Source organism: Heliangelus exortis, chromosome 1, assembly GCF_036169615.1.
Source record: "Heliangelus exortis chromosome 1, bHelExo1.hap1, whole genome shotgun sequence".
In the NCBI taxonomy this organism is placed as follows: Eukaryota; Metazoa; Chordata; class Aves; order Apodiformes; family Trochilidae; genus Heliangelus; species Heliangelus exortis.
In genome coordinates this window covers 64,486,053-64,505,339 of record NC_092422.1, presented here as the reverse complement: position 1 = coordinate 64,505,339, position 19,287 = coordinate 64,486,053, and the positions used below count along the sequence as shown (strand labels likewise).

At 40.2% G+C, this 19,287-nt stretch overlaps 1 protein-coding gene across 1 annotated transcript in view; it reads left to right on the top strand.

Moving 5' to 3' along the window:
- The window catches only part of TMEM131 (transmembrane protein 131), a 91,456-nt gene extending 72,538 nt beyond the window's left edge, over positions 1-18,918 (top strand). The window contains exons 30-41 of the mRNA XM_071746245.1: positions 1,492-1,650; positions 2,218-2,813; positions 6,766-6,941; positions 8,139-8,263; positions 9,668-9,792; positions 9,931-10,089; positions 10,968-11,148; positions 11,499-11,620; positions 11,738-11,834; positions 12,913-13,010; positions 14,268-14,431; positions 17,831-18,918. Coding sequence (XP_071602346.1) covers positions 1,492-1,650; positions 2,218-2,813; positions 6,766-6,941; positions 8,139-8,263; positions 9,668-9,792; positions 9,931-10,089; positions 10,968-11,148; positions 11,499-11,620; positions 11,738-11,834; positions 12,913-13,010; positions 14,268-14,431; positions 17,831-18,136 — 2,308 coding nt within the window. The 3' untranslated portion in view covers positions 18,137-18,918. The remainder of the gene's footprint in view (positions 1-1,491; positions 1,651-2,217; positions 2,814-6,765; positions 6,942-8,138; positions 8,264-9,667; positions 9,793-9,930; positions 10,090-10,967; positions 11,149-11,498; positions 11,621-11,737; positions 11,835-12,912; positions 13,011-14,267; positions 14,432-17,830) is intronic.
- The last annotated feature ends 369 nt before the right edge of the window (positions 18,919-19,287 follow it).

Sequence of the window (19,287 nt, the reverse complement as noted above, 5' to 3'; positions counted from 1 at the left end):
CAAACCATTGCTGCTCTCACCATACCAAAACCAGAAAGTGCAATAAAAATTGACAACAAAAAAGATTTGGTCTTTTTTGCATTTTGAAGCTGGTATCTGTTTATCAAAACTCCAAAGTTGGCATAAGAGTCAATTCAGAGTCAAGTCCTTACTCAGAATGGTGGAGAAGTCCTCAAGGTGACCTATTGCTGCATCCTTTCCTGTACAACCTCCATGGATCCCAACATTAATGCCCTGAGGGGAGTGCTTTGAGGCTGAGGGGGAAGAGTGCCCACCCAGCCCACCAGAACCCTATGCACTCCATCCCCAGTTTGTGTAGCACTATAGTGGTAGAGATTTGATGCTCTTGTTGGTATCAGTGTTGTGAAACTTTCAAATAGCACCATAGATTACTTGAAACAAGTAAAAGGTTATAACATATTCATTACATCCTAAAGGTAATTCCTTTTTTGATGACATGGAACACAAGGCAAGCATTACTCTCTTGAGTAGCAATTTGTATAAGCTCGTATGAAAACCTCCTGTGTACTTTTTAAACTTCTCTATTGTTTTCTAACATCTTGGATGAAAAGTGTCTTTCCAACCTTCTGCAATCTGGTTATGCATCTAGAATCCTATGTCACTCCTGGGGCAGGAAAGAAAAGCACTGATAACCAGCTACCAACTGCTGATTTGGTCTTCAGAGGTGCTTGTGTGCCAATAGTTGAAACTTGAGATATCTAGACTAGATGATTTTAGCTAAAATCAAACAAGAGGTATCTCAGCCTTTTCTGTGAACTGATGCTGGTTTTCATACATTTGGATTAGAAAAACTGGCAGTCAGAGCAGGGGGAGAACAGAATCTGAAGTTGCTAATTTGAAGTTCTTTTCTCACAAACTTTCTAGGGTAATAGGCAAGGCAAGCTTTAGTCATCGTCAGTGTGTCTCCTCCCCCCGAAACTCCCACCTGTTAGAAGATGAACTCAATAAGAGTGCGATGAAGGTCTCTGCAGTGGTTTTATTGCTTCATTCAAAAATGTAGTTCACTGCAGTGTGTTATGTAAGTGGAGAACTCCTAAACACGATTTTGCAGCAGATGCAGTTAGTTGTAAAACTCCTTGAAATAATAATCTCTAAATTTTACCTCTCCGAGCAGCAGTACAGTTCTCTGCAGAGGGTCTCTGCTTTTAAAATGGAATTGCACCAGCAAGCTGCAACAGCTGCTGACCACATGGATGTCCAATTTCATGTTCTAATTCTGTCTTTTTTCCTTTTGGATTAATATTCTTGGCAACTGCATGTCAGACTTGCCTCTAGCTTCAATTCTCAGTGTCAGTGATGTGCGTAATGTGCCAGACTTGTGTGCTCTTTGTTTCTATCAGGCGAAATTGTGCGGTTCAGATGCAATTTTCAGCTTTTCAGTACAAGATACAAACTTGTGCCGTGTAATTAATTAACTTCAAAATGCTCAACACTAAGAAATACTTAGATGATTGCTTCTTTTCTCTGCAGTGTACTCTTTCTCTTGGTAATTGGAACAGCCTATCTAGAAGCTCAAGGAATATGGGAGCCATTTAGGAGACGTTTATCCTTTGAGGCCTCAAACCCTCCCTTTGATATGGGAAGGCCACTTGATCTCAGGAGAATAGTTGGAATTTCATCTGATGGAAGGTAAGTATAAGTTTGGGGGTTTTGTAAGGTGTTTACCCCTTTATTTTTTCTTCTAGTTATAAGGCTGAAAAGAAAGTAATATTGCTCTTTAGGACAGGTGAATGGATAAAGATCCAGTTACTTATAAAAAGATGGCCTGGATAAAAAGATGGGTTTTATGATTGTGAGGAATATTCGTCTTTGGAAAAAAAGAAAAAAACCAACCAAACCCTGTCAGATTTTCTGTTGATGTTCCTTGTGAATGAGAGGTATAGAATGCAGAAAAATTACAGGCCAGAAGTTCCTACCTATGGTGTCTAAAGTTAACAAAAATCTCCTCCTTTCATTGTTCCTTTCAACCCATACACTGACTGTCATTTTACTGTGGTTTTATTTATCTGTACAGTGAGCAAATGAACAGCCCTCTGACTTCTCAAACAAGTTTTAGGCATTTTAGCTGGTTTTATGCAAACAACAGTGTAGTTCAAGGACTCTCTTGGACATAGTGTTTTTTGGGTTTTGGTTTTTTTTTTCTCATGTGGGAGAATGGAAACATTGTCCAGTGTATTTAAACACTTGTTCTTCCAGCTTGAATGCCCTTGGATCAGATCCTAATCACAGTTCATCCAGAGGGATCTACGGAGCAAGCAGTTCGTCTTCCCGATCCAGTGCAGGGAATCATAAACAATGCAATGCAACAGCACACCTTCACAGCAATAGAAATGCACCTGATGTTGACAACATCAAATCTAAAAACAGTTCAAGCATACCTAATAGGACTTCAGCACAAGCAGCTTCCATGCAGTCAGTGAACAGAGCGGGCCCCTTTACCTTGGATTCAGGTGCCACATCTCAGACTCATGCTGCAGGCAAAAGAGCCAAGGGGACGAGGCAGAACCAGCAGCCAGCACAGCAGCAGGCACCAGCTTTGGCAGAGCAGCCCCTCCAGCAGCCCCCAGCAGCCGGGCCCCAGCAGCAGGAGCAACAGACTGAAAGTGCTTTGCCACAGCTGCCTCCTCTCAGCACACCTCATGGTGAATGTGCCAGCAGCAGAAGGCACAGCTCAGAGGATTCAGATCTCACTGGGCTCATAGAAACTATGGAAAAAGACTTTGACCACCCAGAGTCCCCTTCCTCAGATGTGTTTACAGAGCAGCCCCCATCTCCTCTAGCAAAAAACAAAGGTAATACAACTGTGTTTTATTTAACAGGGTGATTCATTATGTAAGCCGCAGAACAAGATACAATCAGCTGTAAAGGTCATGTTTTCATAGTGTGGAAAGTGATAGCTTCTCAGCTGTTCCCTACCCTACGGTATGTGCCTGTCTCTTGAACACTTCCCTTATTTGTTTCATGGCAGCAAAGTTCTCTGTGCAGTGCTAGATTGTGATTCTTCCTGCAAAATTTCTGAAAGATTTTTATAAAAGTAGGCATGAATATCCAGACATCGGACCCTCTCCAGAAGAATGATGCTTTTTGTTGTTACTCCTTTGCCTTTGAGTTAGCATCCATCCCTTCTGTCTCCATTATTTGTGCTTGGGCCTGGGGGTTAAGGAAAGGAGTTTTTTTTAAGTTGTCCCACTGTATTGTGAAAACTGAGACATGGAGAAAGGGAGGAGGGGGAAAGAGAGATGAGTAAACCCCCGTGGTATTGATTGGGAATTGTGCCCAGACATGCAGAAAATCCTGGATGTCAGGTGGTCAGCAAGCTATATATGGCACCTGTATTTATAACTTGCATTCATCTTTGCATAGGGTTAGGGTTGAGTTTGAGTATCTTCTCAGTTCTCTAATGCTTAAACTAACGTGATGCATTCAGACTTCTAAAAGTGTGTGCCAATGATTGTGTCCTTATTACAAATGCTTCCTGAGTGTACAGAACCTCTAATCATGCTTTTGTATCAGCCCTTTCAGTTGTGTCCCAGTTATGTGCTTATAAATTTAATCTTAATATGTACATTTCTAAGTGATTTTTCACATGTTTTCTAGCAACAACAGAAATGGCACTGATTTTTTGTGGCTTATTAGAGATAAAATTAAGAAAATGAATGGTGGGAAGGCATATAAACTCTGAAGTACCTTTGCAATCATGCACCACCAAAGAGGAAAGCTTTGCTCTGTTGACTATTAATGAGCAGAAAGTTTATAATGAGTTCAAAATAAATGTGATGATTCATCTGGACTTTCAAAGCAGGACTCTAGAGAGAGATGAGAGGTTTTGGAGATCTGCTGAAATATGCTGTTTTTTTCAGAGCTTTTTTGTTTTTTAGCTTAGACAAGGGGATGGGTTTGGGGAATTAATCTTAAGAGAATTATGACCAGTTTGCCAGTTACTCATTTCATAAAGGCTAAGTAGGACTCCAGCAAGTGTCATGACTGCAGGTATGTTTTATAGGCAACACCTATATTAGCAATTACTACAGTGTTGGAACTCTGGAAGGAGAATCGGGTAGTAGAGAGGATGCAGCGTCCTCATGGGGCATGTCTGAGGGGATTTAAAGTCGACTGATCTAGCCCATGTACTCAGTGCTTGAAAGGGCTGGGAGTACTTTTGGAGTGCACCTTCCATTTGTAGTTCAGCCTAAAATGAAAACAGCTCTTGCATTCCAATCCTGCTGTGTGATGCAGCTGCTACACAGCACCTGAAGAGCACTGAGTTCAGTTTCAAAGTATATTCCTTTTTTAAATTATTCCTTTGTTAGTATTTCTGTAACCATACAAATAATTTCTAGCAGTCTGTGTATTAGGAGCTTATCTTAGCAAATAGCTGGTCCTAAGTCAATAGACCTTTAATTACATGTTTTTCAAATATACTTAGATGGGTGCTTGTGTTGATTGGACTCTCGATTTCCAACGTTGTTCAAGTGTATGTAAAATACTTGGTACCCAGTCACTTACATGGGTTCCATTTTTTGACAGTACTTTCCTGGTTTGTAAGTTTCATTCATTGACATTCATTCATTCAGATAAATTCACATCTTTCCTCCTGTTACAGAGGCTGAATACTTGAATATTTAATATTGGAATATTCAAGCTGAATACTGAATATTTAAACATATTCTGTATTGCAAAATACATTACAATACATTACAAATGTATTTTGCAATTCAGATGTTTTCTTTGCCTCTTCATTGTTTTAGATCAATAAATCTTAGTTCACAAGCTTTATTAAAAAAACCCAAAAAAAAAATAAACAAAACAAAGAAAAAAAACCCCACATTATCTATAAACCATAGCTTGACTCACACAAGCTCAGCACATCACATAAAACTTGCCCGTTTCCAGTTGCCCTCCTATAAAAATGTAAAGCCATAGAAGAAGGTCCATTATCTATCTGGATCTTCATATTGCTTCTTGAGGTGGAGCTAGTCACAAATATTTGCAGAAACAGCAGCTTCTGGACTAAAACTGTCTGCCACGTATCCTCTGCAGGATTTCATAAAGTCTTGTGTTTCAGCTTCAGGTCCTAGCTGACAGTTGTGGAGGTTCGTTTACATAATTTTTTATTGTAACATTTTACATAAATTTTCTAATGATGAACAGGAAACTGTTTAACTATACTGAATATGGACAAATTTTGAAGCAAATCTTAGAACAAGGCTTTCCAAGGCAAAACCAGAATACCCTCAATAAGCTGTAACCAAGCTTCAGGAAATTTCCATACAAAGGTCTGTTTGAATTTAAACTTCTATTTGCATTCACACTAAAAAGAATATTTTCTCTAATATTTTTGTTATTCTTAATACTGAAAACATTAAGTCTGTAAAAAATAGTTTGGAGATACTGCCCCTTGATGTGTATCTGCCAAAATACTGAAGCCAAGTTTATGTTTTGGTACAGATTTTCCTTGAAGAATATTTTGCCAAGTGAAGTAAGACAGTTACCACTGTGAATCCAGACTGAGTCCTGACTTGAGCTGGTACAAATCCCAGTAGGGGCTGAATACATTTTTTATTCAGCATGGGTTAATTAAATCTTTACTTGAGTGAACTATTAGATCCATCCTGGAAACTGTACACAGGCACTGTTAAACTTAGAAATGAGGGTGCTTAGCCTGGAGGGCAGTGTCTAAGAAAGATCTTATTGGTAAAGGTATATTTTACATGCAGACACATTTTCTCTTTATTGATGCTTTTTTTATTACCTTTTTACTTTCTAGGAGCCTAATCCTGCCTTTTTTACAAACCAGGACCTCTGGCTTGATTTTGAAGGGTCTTAAAACTCATTTTGATCTTACACTGTGATACACTTCCATTAGCCTGTAGAAATTGCAGGAAAAACATAATCAATTGTTCAAGTGTCATAAAATCAGAGAGGCGCTTGGGTTGGAAGGAACCTAAAAGATCATCTGGTCCCAGATGAACCCCCCTGAATAGGCAAGGACATCTTCCATTAGACTGAACGCCCCATTTAACCTACCCTAATATAAATAGCATTATTTATACATGCTATTGCTTCAAGAAATTTGATTAAACATCCCATGGAGTATTTCACACATTCTTTTCCCTGCTTGGAGATGCAGTAACACTTTATAAACTGTCAAGCAAACTATTTTGTATTCAGATTAGTCATACTTCTTGAAGAAGTAAGCTCTGAAAAAATAAAATATTTCAAGGGGAGAAAGTATACTTGGGTATGAGATTTTGGTTTTTGGGGTTTTACATTTTTGCTAGACAAATACTATTAGTGATTTTTCTCATCCACTCTATTCTTCTTGCCAGTTGTTTTGTTTTTTGATTTATAAGCAGGCTAGAAATTTCTGTTCTTCATTTGGATGACAAAGCTTGTACCATCTTCTGAAGTTCATGTTTAAATCCAGTCGTAGATGGTGAAACTGTCAAATTGGATTCGAAGATGTTTAATATGAATACCAGGAACAGAGCAGAGAAGAATTACAGGTAGCCAGGTGCCCAGCATCTACAGAGAGCAATGAAGGTGGTGCTCAGGAACATGAATCCAACAGTGGCAATCAGGGTTCTTCGGGTTTGGTATTGATCACATCTGGTGTGAAGTGGTTGTACATACCAGATGACAAACTTCAGAGTTTTAATCATGTGGGTCAGCCTCTAAAATGAAGTGAACAAGCCCACCTTGGAGTACTGCTGCTGAGAATCTGAAGCATCCTTATCTCCCCAGGGAAAGGGAAAACACTTCCACGCAAGGCTAAGCCACAGAAGAAGCGGGAAGAAAAGGATAGAAGAGGGAAAGGAAAGCAGCAGGAGGATGAACTGAAGGATTCCTTGGCAGATGATGACAGTTCCTCAACCACAACCGAAACCTCCAACCCAGACACAGAGCCACTTCTCAAAGAGGTAGGGCACTGCTCACTGAAGGAGGCTCCTCTGTAGCTGGTGGGTACCTGTCAGAGCAGGAACAGTCTCTTCCCCCCACCCCCAGCTTTCATAAACTGCAGTACCTAACAAAGGCAGAACATAAATTGAAAAACATCTTTCATGATCCTCCTTCACTTCTCTATAAAATTTGCTCTTTTGTGAATGTGAACGTTCTTGAATCATGTAGTTGCAGGAATGAAAGTGCCTGAGAAACTGAATAAGCCACCAGTTTTCAGCAGCACTGTGGTAGCTGTGTCTCTGCACACTCCTAGCCTGTGCTACTTGTAGAATAAAATGCCAAATTATGGACATTAATTTTACTGAGTAGTTAAGGTGTATGCTAGACCCATGCACTTCATCAGTTACAAAGGGTCAGTTCACCAATGGTAACTTGTCTGCAGGTGAGTTACTGTTGCTCTGACAATGCCCCTGCCTTTATTTTGCTCATTTAGCTTACATGCTTCTAGTTAATAAACTAAAGGTCTAACAATATCTGTAGTCATCAAGTTGTAAAAAATATTTTGTCCTAAATTATGTGCTAAGGAACCAGATGAAGCAAAGGTAATTGCAAAGACAAGTACTAATCCTAAATTTTGACATGCCTTAAATTTGAACTTTGGAAAAGATAGGGATTCTACCTGGGGGGGGAAAAAAGACAGTAAATCCATTTAATATGTTTTTAAAGTTACAGTTTAGTAAGGTTTTATTTGAAAATCACCTTTGATTTTTCAGGGTGACTATCCTGAACTATACTTAGAAGTGTGGTTAAAAAAAGTAATAAACTGAATGGTGAAGTTGCTCATAGTCTTTGCATTTTTAGAGAATCTGTTTCAGGTGGGCTGGACTGCATACAATGGACACAGAATAGATCTCAGTAGAGAGCCAGCATCTCTTTATGTAGACTTGGAGGCTGTGCCCTGAGGAGCTGTGTATTTGCAAACATCAAACTTGTTGTGAAGCACATCAATTTGCTAGATATTTCAATTTCTACTTCTCCAAATGAAAAAGGATACTGTTTTTTGTAGATACACTCGCTGTGTAAAAAGATAGCTTGTGTGCTGCAAAACTGCTGATGTTTTCAAATAGCATTCTTTCCTCAGCCCTGTTTCTACTGTGTGATATGATGCAAGAGAGACTTTACTTTTCATAAATATTAAAGTGTTGTATCTTTTATAGGAGCCTGAAAAACAAAAGGGAAAAATACCAGAAAAACCTGAAAATGAAATAGTCCAAGTAAAACAGAAGACTAAAAAACTGATAACAAGTATCAAGAAAGAAATCCCTGTAGATGTGAAAACCAGGTAAGCACAACAAAGGCATTTTATCAGAGACAGTGTTGTGCTTGAAGGGAAGATGGATTGATAAAAATCTGTGTATTTGACTGTTGTGGCTGCCAGTCTGGCTGATGCCAACAGCAAACACTTTTAAGCAGCTTCCTCTTCCTTCCGGATACCAGGGAATATCTGCAACTTGTCAATAGTAAACTACTTAATGGGAATACAATCCATAAATGAGAATTCATTCCGGAGGAGGAAATCAATTTAAGTGATGTTAAGCTTTTTGTAGCAGATAACACATACACATATTAGGGCTCATGTTTCTACAGGAGCTTCTTTCAGGCATTGGAATGGGCTCCCCAGGGAGGTGGTGGATTTTCCATCCCTGGAGTCTTTTAAGGAGAGACTGAATGTGGCACCCAGTGCCATTGTCTGGTAACCACAGTGGAAGTGGATCAAGGGTTGGACTTGATGATCTCAGAGGTCCCTTCCAACCCATCTGATTCTGTGATTCTAGTGATGGCACAGTCAGCCAGCAATGAATGTCTTTAGTTTCCTTCAATGAAAATACAGCCATGCATTTTCTTTTTTTTTGTGTCACAGAGTAAGATCAAACTCTTGGATATTTTATTGAAGGAGGCTGCTGCTGCTGTCAGTCCCTTTCTCTTACTTGGAGGTGGTTGATTGCAGGTGATAGGGAAAAATGAAGGACCTTAGTCTGACTATGAATACTTCATTCCGAAACAGTAATCTGAAATCTGGTTTCCAAGTGCTGCAAAAGTAAACTTGGCCAAATTGAGTTGTTGTGCATTGGCTTGTGTTTTCCCTGCTGCTGTAATTAATACTAACCTAGCTGGGATTAGAAGTTAGTATAAATGCATTTTCTTTCAAAATATTTCTTAAGACAGTGCCTAACAAAGTCTCCTCCTTACCATATTTATTGTTACAATTATCTGCTTTCCTTGATCATACAAGTCACAAGTTCATTGCATCTGACATTATTCGGAGGCTACAGTGAGAACTGGTTTGGAACTGTTCTGTGAGAAATGGGTAAAACAGTTCTCCCTTAGAAAGACTGAGAGATATAATCAAATACCTGTAGAAAAAGAACAATATATAGCCAAATATGCAATAGCATATCAGCAGCATGTGGTCTAAGAAGACTTTATGCAGGCCAAGTAAATAAACAGCAGTTGCCATCTCTTGTTGTCTGTGCATAATCAAGAAAGTTTTGTAATCCTGGAGCTCCAGGGTGAAAGCTTCTCCTGGAAGATGAGTGAGTCCTAATGAAAGTGTGCAGCAGTGTGGGTAGAAAATGAGCCAGTGGTAGGAAGGGTGGAGTTGCATATAGAAGAAATACAAAACTCTGCTTATAAATAGCTTTGGCATAAGAGAGCTTAAAGATAATGGATCTCTGTTTTCATTTAGTTCCTTGGACTTGTCTTGTACTCCCCCGCTGGAAAACAAGCAGCGCAAAACCTTTCCATCCAAGATATCTACACAGCACCTTTTGATGAATGGGTCTAAATCAAGAAACCTCCCCAAAACAAGAGGTAGTGTGAGCTATTTTTTATAATACCTTGAGAGTTTTATTTTGTTGTTTTACTTGTTGAGTACTTAATTCTAAGTCCAGTGTGAGAAGAAAGCTGTTTGGTTTACTATACATGGACTTTTTTCTTGTGTTTTCATAGGTCCAACTAGTAAGTTAATGGAGAGCAGACCATCAGTATTAGGAAAATTTCTCCCTAGTAGTTCTGGACAAGAGCTAGGGAACACCAGCAGCTCAGAAGGGGAAAAAGATTCTCCCCCACCAGAGTGGGACTCTGTGCCTCTCCACAAAGCTGGCAGCTGTAAGTAATCACTAAATGATGACAGAATTAGTCTTCTGCATTAATATCTGTAGGTAGACCTGGTCTGTTTCTAGATCTTCCTCTCTTTTTGCCACTGCATAGTTGTGCTTCTGGTTTCTGCTGTAGGCCTCATATTAATAGCATCTGGTATCATTTGGGGGGTTTGAAAAACTGCAGGGGCAGAACCCGGGCCGTTCTGCAATTCTTTAGTGATGAGCAGGATTCAGAAGCTGCTGGGGAAATTGAGGAAATGAGAATTTCCACTTGAAAACAAAATGTATTTTCTACCACAGAGTTTTGCTTGGTAAAGTCTGCTGCAGCCAAAGTTGAAATGAATTAATAATTTGTCCTTGAGAGGGAACACTGAAAAAGCCGTAATGCAGTGGTTAGAGTGGGACACTATTGTAAGCTTTTTGGTTCCTTTAAATCACTTCTGTAGGAGCCACATCACATTCCTCTTGGTTGCATGCAAACATAGTCATCTGTCTCCACAGCACCCATTCAGAAAGGTGCTTTCTTCTGTACAGATGAGTTGATTTTGGTGCAGTACACAGCCTCTCTGAAAATAGATAGTAAAACTGAATAGTGATTAGGTGAATATAGAGAAGGAGCTAGTCCTTCAGTTACTGGGAACAGGCTTTGTCATTCCTCAATGTGAATTGAAAGGACAGCAGAATTAGAGAATCATTTGGGTATCATCTAGTTCCAACCCCCTACCATGACACAGACACCTCCCATTAAACCAGGTTGCTCAAAGCCCCATCACCTAACCTGGTTTTGAAAATGTCTGGTTTGAGAAGCCTTTGCTTTAAAGTAAATACTACAGAAATGTATTTTGTGGGGGGGGGTTGTGTTGTTTTTGTTCTTTTTTTTCACAGCTACAGACAACCTGTATAAGCTCTCTCTGCAAACCCTGAATGCAGATGCTTTCCTGAAACAGCGACAGCCCTCACCAACACCCGCTTCTCCATCTCCTCCTCCTCCTCCTCCTCCCACATCTTTAGCTTTTGGGCCACGAGGAGGAACTTACAGCAGCATTGTGAACAGCAGCTGTAGCAAGTGAGTCCAAATCTGCACCTCCTACTGGTTTCTGCAGCACAAAACACTTGTGGAACCCATGCGCTTCATAAAGTGCATCTCCCTTTGCTCGGACCCATTTCCTCTTCCTATGGAAGCTGCTTTTTGCAGATATTACTGCACATACCTTAATGTGCTAATTATATTTTTATGGGCTATTTTACAACTTCGTAGATTGGAAAAATGTGCCGTTATATGAAGTGCTGAGCTGCTGTTAACATTTTCATGAATGCTAGCTTGAATTGCTGCTTTTTTTAATCAAACCAAAGTCCAAAACCTAAGCCTAACTTTTTTTTTTTTCTTTTTTTTTTCCCCCCCCTCTCTCCATTAAGTGAAATGAAAAGCAAGCAACCTAATGGTACCAAACATAAGCTGGCAAAGGCAGCTTCTCTTCCAGGCAGGAATGGTAATCCCACTTTCGCTGCGGTAGCTGCAGGGTATGACAAGAGTCCAGGTACTAGAACCAGTTTGGAGTTCTGTGTATTTCTGAATATTTCCTTTTATATTCTGCTATTTTATTGTTTGGTTTTTTTTTTTTTAATTTTACATGGTTTTATATATGTTCTTGCAGGTGGCAGTGGTTTACCAAAGGTTTCTCCAAGCAAAACAGACGTTTCTAGCAATATCAGCATTTCTCACACAGTTGTTGACAGTGATGGTTCTGACAGGTAATTTTTATATTCTCTAGGCAAATAGCTAGGCTCCTAGAAATGAAGCCTGTAAACTGGTAATTTGACATTTTTAAGGTAGTGACAGAATTAATTCTGGGTTTGTTTTTTCAACTGATTTTTAAAGTCTGGGTACAGAATCTCATACCTTGCAAAAAAAATTTAGAGCTAACAAGTGACTCAGAAGTAAAGAGAAGGTTTCACTGGGTGTGATGGGGACTTCTTCCCCCTCATTCTCAGTAACTCTACAGTTTTGTGTTTCCCAGAGATCCAAACAATGAGAAATCAGCTTGGCTCTGTATTGAGGTTTGTTGAATCAAGATCATTTGAAATAGCTGGCAGGCAGAATATCTTGCTGTGGGAAGTATCTTTCCTTCCCACTTTTAACACTGAGACCAAAACTGTCACTGGCTTTGCATGGTGAGGAGAACACATCTGTGCTTGGTCATGTCCCTCAGGGCATTTTGTATTTTCTGATGTGGTTTGGCAGTGCACATCTGTCTCAGCTGCAAAGAGCAGTGAGTGTCTGGCAAACATTCTGGAGTAGGAGATTTGAATTCAAGTTTCAATATGCAAATTAATTGCTTTTCTGAACCAACTTTGTGGGTGGGGTTTCGGTTTTATAGGTGTTTATCACTGGTTCCACTTAACTCACTGATATTTTCAAGAAGCTTGCCCACAAGATAGTGTCAGCATTTCTGTCCCTTCCAAGGGGCTCTAAATTTTATCTGCTTGTCAAAAAGCCTGCACTATGGCTTGGGCCCTGTAAGTTTTCTGAAAAACTGGTCAGAAGAGCTACTCTCAGATTGAAGAACATTATGTCTATAGCAGTGTGTTGCTCCAAAGTGAGTAGATAAACAGGAAATAATGGTGTTTCACCAAAAGCTTTTATTAAAAGAAAAATATGCCAATTTCCTAACTCTTGGTCATCGATATATATAAGTAATTAAATATATACACACGCATACATTTTTTATATGTGTTGGTACATTTCTATATGTGTTGGTAAGTTAATATTTTTGGAAGTACTGGCATTAATGAGTTGTGTATTGATTTCCCATTACTCCATAATACTCAGCTCAGGTTTGTGGAGTCCTATGAGCAATCCCAGCAGCCCTGACTTCACTCCTCTCAACTCATTCTCTGCGTTTGGACATTCTTTTAACCTAACTGGAGGTAAGTTTTTGTTTTCAAATATTTTTCTTAAAAAAATGAAAAATAAAGGTAAAGAAACGTGTTTCCATTCCACTGGTCTAAGTACAGGCACTGTTCCCATCCCTCCCCCTAAAAAGGATGACTATGTAGGAAAGCCTGTTAAGAAATTACTGCTGTGTTCTGTGCTTCAGCACATGGAGTGTTGATGTAAACTCTTCCAGTGTTTGTTGAGCTGGAAATACTCTGTTTTGTAGTTTCTCAGTTTCAATACAACTTCTTGAAATTTGTTTTTTCCTTAGTATTCCCCCTTCCCATCCCCCTAAAGCTTTACAGTAGCTCTCAAAAGTGTGCCATTGGGCCTGTGGCTTCCTGAGGTTTCCATCTTAGGCTTGCATAAAACCATTGCTCTAAAACTGAGGCAGTGGCCCATCCCCTGTGTTGTTTCCCTCTAGTGTTTGTGTAGCTGCATGATGAACTTAAATAATAAAAAAATAATAATAATAACAATGAGCTAATACTAATAAACTAATAAACTAAACTAAATAAGGCTAAACTAATACTAAAGCCAGTCATTAATTCCTGTATTTAAATATTCAGGTGAACTTTCTGTAAGTGACTGTTGAGATGGGCATTGATCAAGCAGGCTGTACTGCATACTTACTCTCAATTTGCAGAGTGTGTTTAGGGGTGGCATTGGCATTTTTAAGGTGTCTGCAAAAGGTGGTAAGCAAAGCAAACTTAGTATGTGGCATTTGCAAAATGGATTGTGCCTCTGCTGAAAAAAACATCTACTGAGAACAACATATGTCTGCTGAAAAATGCTGGGGGCCTGCTCAGGGCTGGGTGCAGCCAGTGCCACCTCTGGTGCTGCAAGGTAAAGGAGTGATGTGATTATTCAGCCAGGTCACTTACTCCTCCTGCAGTTAACTTGTTATGAGGAGCTGCCAGGACTATCAGGGTTTGCTGCAGTTCTGCCTCATTCCCTCTTTGCTTTCGGGTAGATAATAGCAGGAGCCAAACAAATCCCACAGGCTGATTCTGAATTAACACACAGTAAGTGCATCACTCTTCCCCACTGTAACCATGATTTGTAGCCACTGTCTGATGCAAGGCCTGTGAGGTGAGATCTGTATTACTGTGTGACCTTTTCTAATCTCAGTTATTGAACTGCTGCAGGACCTGCTAGAGAAATGTGGGAAATAACTGTGAAGAGTCTGCTGTGGTTATTGGAAAAAGAGGAGGAGTAATTTACTTAGTTTTGTTTCTTTTTATTTGTAGAGGTTTTTAGCAAACTTGGTTTAGCTCGATCTGCTTATGGCCAGGATGTTCAGAGAAACTGGAGTGAATTCAATAATGTTCCACCATCCATCTGGGATCCTTCAGCTACAGATTCTGTACCCTCCTGGCCAACAAGCTCGAGTTCCCCGACTCACACAACTGCAGTAAGTATTCAGACTAAATTACAGTTACCAACCTGTTGTGTATCAGCCATCTAATTTAATTCAGAGGATTTTTAAATTTGGGTGAAAAAAAAATAACCTAAGAATATAGGAAAAGGGAAGTTATACATGTTCATCTTTCTGTGCAGTTAAGTTGAAATGGCTGTTTGACAAAGAGTGATGAGCCCCCTCCTATGCAGATAATCAAGATTTGTGAATTGCTTCATATAAAAATACTCCTCCTGGTAGCACCTTGCAAACATTTAAAGTGTATTCTGTTTCCATGTACTTCAGGATTGTGGAAAGAGCTGTTCTGCTCCTGTGGAATGGCTGACACTGCCTCTGTCACTTCCAGTTTGAGCAGTTGTAAAGTAGCCAGTGTTACAGCTTTCAGACTTTGATTCTGCTTCCTGAATCCAATGCTTCATCTACTTGTAAATCAACAAAAGGTCAAAAAAACCCTTATATAAATGACCTTGTGTGTTCTCTTCAGCTTAGGAAAAAAAACACTAAAAGACTGAGGGTAAGGTGAAGTAGTCAGTTTAACTGACTACTAATTTTGATGGAGATCTAGAGTATAGCCAAAGAAGAGGAAAAAAACAACTTTTATACAGATTATAGCACTGCTCTCTCATCCTTGGGACTCTTACCTGTCAGAGTAAAACATACACCACAACTGCTGTCTTCAGTGCCAGCTGAAATGGTTCTTCATCTTGTCTTATAAGAATGTTTTTGTAGTGAATAAGAGGCAGTGTTTACTTCACCTGGTAGCAGCTCAGGTAGAGTGAGGGAAGGCAGGGGGGCAGGAGAAGCTGCAGAAAGTCACACAGCTTCTTACAGACAAACACACACTGATCCCCACCCTGGTCATGGGTAGCTGCAGCTGTCTAAAACTACATAAGGAGAGGTTTTTGCTTTTTTGGTCACATGGGGGGCAGATTTCTCAGCATTTGGTAACTGGAGGGATTGAGGACAACCAGAACACTCTCTAGTTCCTAACCTATTTTGTGGCTGCTTCTGAAAATCACCTGTAAATGTGCTTCAGGAAGGATTGAGACAAAAGCCAGACAAACAGAACAGAGTTGTCAGTTCCTCCCTTTACATACTTCGATCTGGGGGCTGGGGGAGAAGGGAAGAATTCATTTTAAGAGCTTATCTGAGGAGAGGATGACTTAATAAACAAGAATAAGCAAACAGACTGATATATAAAAAGTCTTTTTAATTATTGGGACATTTTTCAAGTGCTTATGGTGATCCAGAACAGGAAAACATGGCTATTCCTGCCACTGAACCTCCTTGCTCTTAAGTGCTAGATAAGAGAGTTGGTACCTTGCCAGGCCCTGTCCTTCTTTCTGGCACAAGACCCAAAGCAGTTCTTGCAAACACCACTTTTTAGTGGCTTCTGTGTTCTGCTGTTTCCTAGGACAGTTTTTAGGGAGTTGATTTTGATCATTCTCCTTTGTTATTCCTCTTGCCTTTCCCATTTTATGCATAACTCTTCACTTCCCTACTAAACAGCACTTGACCTCTTGGGTCCTCTCTCCTCTCAGGCCTTGCTGCATTGCTGGTGCTTCTTCCCAGGTTTCCTTGTAACCTTACTCCTATTTCTTCCATTTCTCTGCACATATTTCTGTCTGAGGGCCACTTTGTACCTCCATCAGCCTTGAAAGGGAGTAGCAGTCGAAGGTGCTGTTCCCTGCTGCTCCTTTCCTGGTTGCTTCTTCATTGTCAGCAATTGCCTGTCGGGTTCTCCCAAATGCTTTTGGGACATGTAGGAATAGTTCCTGACTCTTGCCCAAAGGAGGAAATAGAATGGACTTTTAGTGTGTTAGGCTTGGTGTCTGCACAGCAGAATGGGTGTTTTCTGCTGTTGCCTTGCTTGTATAGCTTAAATGTAACCATTTAGTTACATAACAGTAATAGACCATGACTCTAGCTAGCTTGGCTCAACTTCTTAGTGACATTGGAGACTCTCCTAATGATGCTGGCCTTGTTAACACCTGTATATGCTCCAAACTCCTGTCCAACCCTCAGCAGCAAATTTTTTTAAGGCTCTTTGGTAATGTGTTAGTGTCCAGACAGTTACAGCTATGATTAGATTAAGCAAATCTTCTTCATTCCAGGGCAGAAAATGAAAACCTGGAATGAAGACGTTTTCAGATTTTATCTTGTGTACTTTCCTAAAGAGACATTTCTTTTAATTCCCTAATATCACTACACTGATACTTTTTAACCTTTTAGTGTGCGTTATCTGTAGGTGGAGATCTTGGGAAGGGATGCCCTATCTCCACCCAATAAATAGTCCAAATATGAGGATGTTTATACCTTACAGCACATACCCAACAAGTCCACTGCCTTTTAGGTGCATCAAGTTTATTGTATTTTTACAAGTTGAATTTACAGTGTATATACATCAAATCTGTTGATGCTGAGGTATGTAGTGCATACCTACATGTAGCAGGTTTTGTTTGAATATTAGCATGAAAGTTATGCTAACTTTTCTCATCTCCATCCTTTTCTGCTTCCTGGTGTCACTTTTCACCACACCACAGATTAGATTCCTATGCTTGTTCCTTGCAACTCTTTGGGCTTTAAGAAAACAGTTGACAATGCCTGGGCCTTGTTCATTCCTGCAGGTGTTCCCTAGGTTTCCTAAACCTGTCCTGTGCATCCCAAATGCATTTGTAGCCTGTCTTGCAGCACACCTGCATCTGCACCATGACTGTTTGTCAGACTTCCAGCTGTCCTGAGCCAGGACAGACTTAGTGGAACCCCATGACAAATGGGTAGTTCTCCAATCCCCTCTCCTTTCATCTGCAGAAATTTTGTATGGAGGAGGGGGGAAGCATACCCTGGGAATACAGGGAGGTACAGTGGGACTTGAGCACAGGTCAGTTAATCCAGAATGTACAGTTTCTCACAACCGTGTCTCAGTACAAAGAGATAATTTGCAAAAAGCCCAAAAAAGGGATCAAGGAATAGACTTCGCTGCTACCTTCTATTACGACTTGAATTTTGGTGTGTTTTTGAGACTTAAACCATTTTTGTCTGCCTGGTTCTCATTAGTTTAATTAAGCTTGAGCTGTTTCACTAATGTATGTTAAAGCTTGGCTACTAGTGGTGCTTAACCTAGTAATGGTATGGGGATGTATCAGCTCCAGTGAGGGCAGCATAAAAGCTCTGCAGCTCAGTTACCAGCCGTGCTTGGTGACCATTGGTAGTGTGGCCCCTTGGGCAAGCTCTAGTAAAGGGAATTCCAAACTCCATGTGCAGAGACCATGGAAAGGATCCCACGGCAGGATTGGTGCTGCTTAGATACTTTTCTTTCAGAGGGTCTGTAAAGAAAGTTTAAAGAAAACAGGTTACTGAGCTGCTGCTTACGTGGCTCTGTCTTTCCTGCAGTCGATCCTTGGCAACCCGAGTGGCCTGTGGTCTACCACTCCATTCAGCAGCTCCATTTGGTCAAGTAATCTCAACAGTGGCCTTCCCTTCACCACTCCAACAAACACCTTGTCAGGCATTGACCTCATGGGCAGTGAAAACTCTGCTGCTGCTGCTCCTCCTCCTCCTCCACCCACTGCTGCCACCATTGCCAATCTTGCAGAAGATGTGGGACAGACGTACAATCCTTGGAGAATCTGGAGCCCAACAATTGGAAGAAGAAGTTCAGATCCTTGGTCAAATTCACACTACCCTCACGAAAACTGAAGTTAAGCAAAAGGAAAGAACTCTTACCTAGGTCATGATTTGCATTCTGAATGCAAATTTTTGAAACATCATCTTCAGGCTGTTGCTGGTCATTGCTTTTTTCTTTTTTTTTTTTTTTTTCTTTTTTTTTTTTTCTCCTCCTCCACCCCTCCCCCTCAGTCATGCTTTCATCACTTGCTCCTTTTTAAGGTCTGTCCTGCAATATGGTAGTGTGAGGTTGCAGATAAGCTTGAAGAAGTCTGGGTGTGGTCACAAATCACAACTGCAGCTGAAGCCTGTAAATCTGAACAATTTCACTGGTTTCATATTTTACCATCTGCCATCTTTATTTATGAAATAATTTGAACTATAAAGCAGTCCTGGCATGCAATACTTGTATGAAAAGTACTGGTTTGGGTTTTTAAATTTTTTCCAGTATTATCTTCCAAGTTCTAATTAAAAATCAAAAGGCACTTTGTGCTAAAATTCAGAGTATTTTTTTAAAATAAGGCTGTCTTTGTTAACAAGGTTCTAAGAATGTAAAAAAAAAAAGAAGAAAAAAATCAACAGGAAACCAACAAAACCAACACAAAACCTTAAGAGCAAAATGGCTGAATGTAAGAGCATTCTGTTGAGACTGTAATACACTTTCTGTGCTGTTTGTACATTTGTAAACCTGAATGCATTTTTAAGTTGAACTGAAATGCACACAGCCAAGACTTGTGGAAGAAACAAGATACCTTGTGCATTTCTTACAGATACAACTTTGGGTTGTACTTTAAAATAAATACTGCTTTTTTCAAGATCTGTCTGCTGTAATTCTGTTCTGGTACCTTCTGAACTTGTAGGTGCAGGAACCCACTTGGCAGTGGCAGCTTTCAGGCCAAAATCCACTGCTGATGGGGCCAACACTCAGGGCAGGGGCAGGAACTTCACTGCAGAGGAAACCTGGCTGCTCAGCAGTGTGGGTTTGTACAGCAGTGGAGAAGGAGAAATTTTGGGGTGTTTTTGGGTGGCAAAAGGCTGCACTGGGCTGCTGGAAGTGTCAGGCATAGCAGCAGCTGATGGTGTGTGTGCTGTGCCTGTGCCTTTGTAACACTGCTCCTGTATAGATCTGGACATGGAGGTTACTATTTTTAGTTCCATCATATCTAAAAATGTTCCTTTATGTT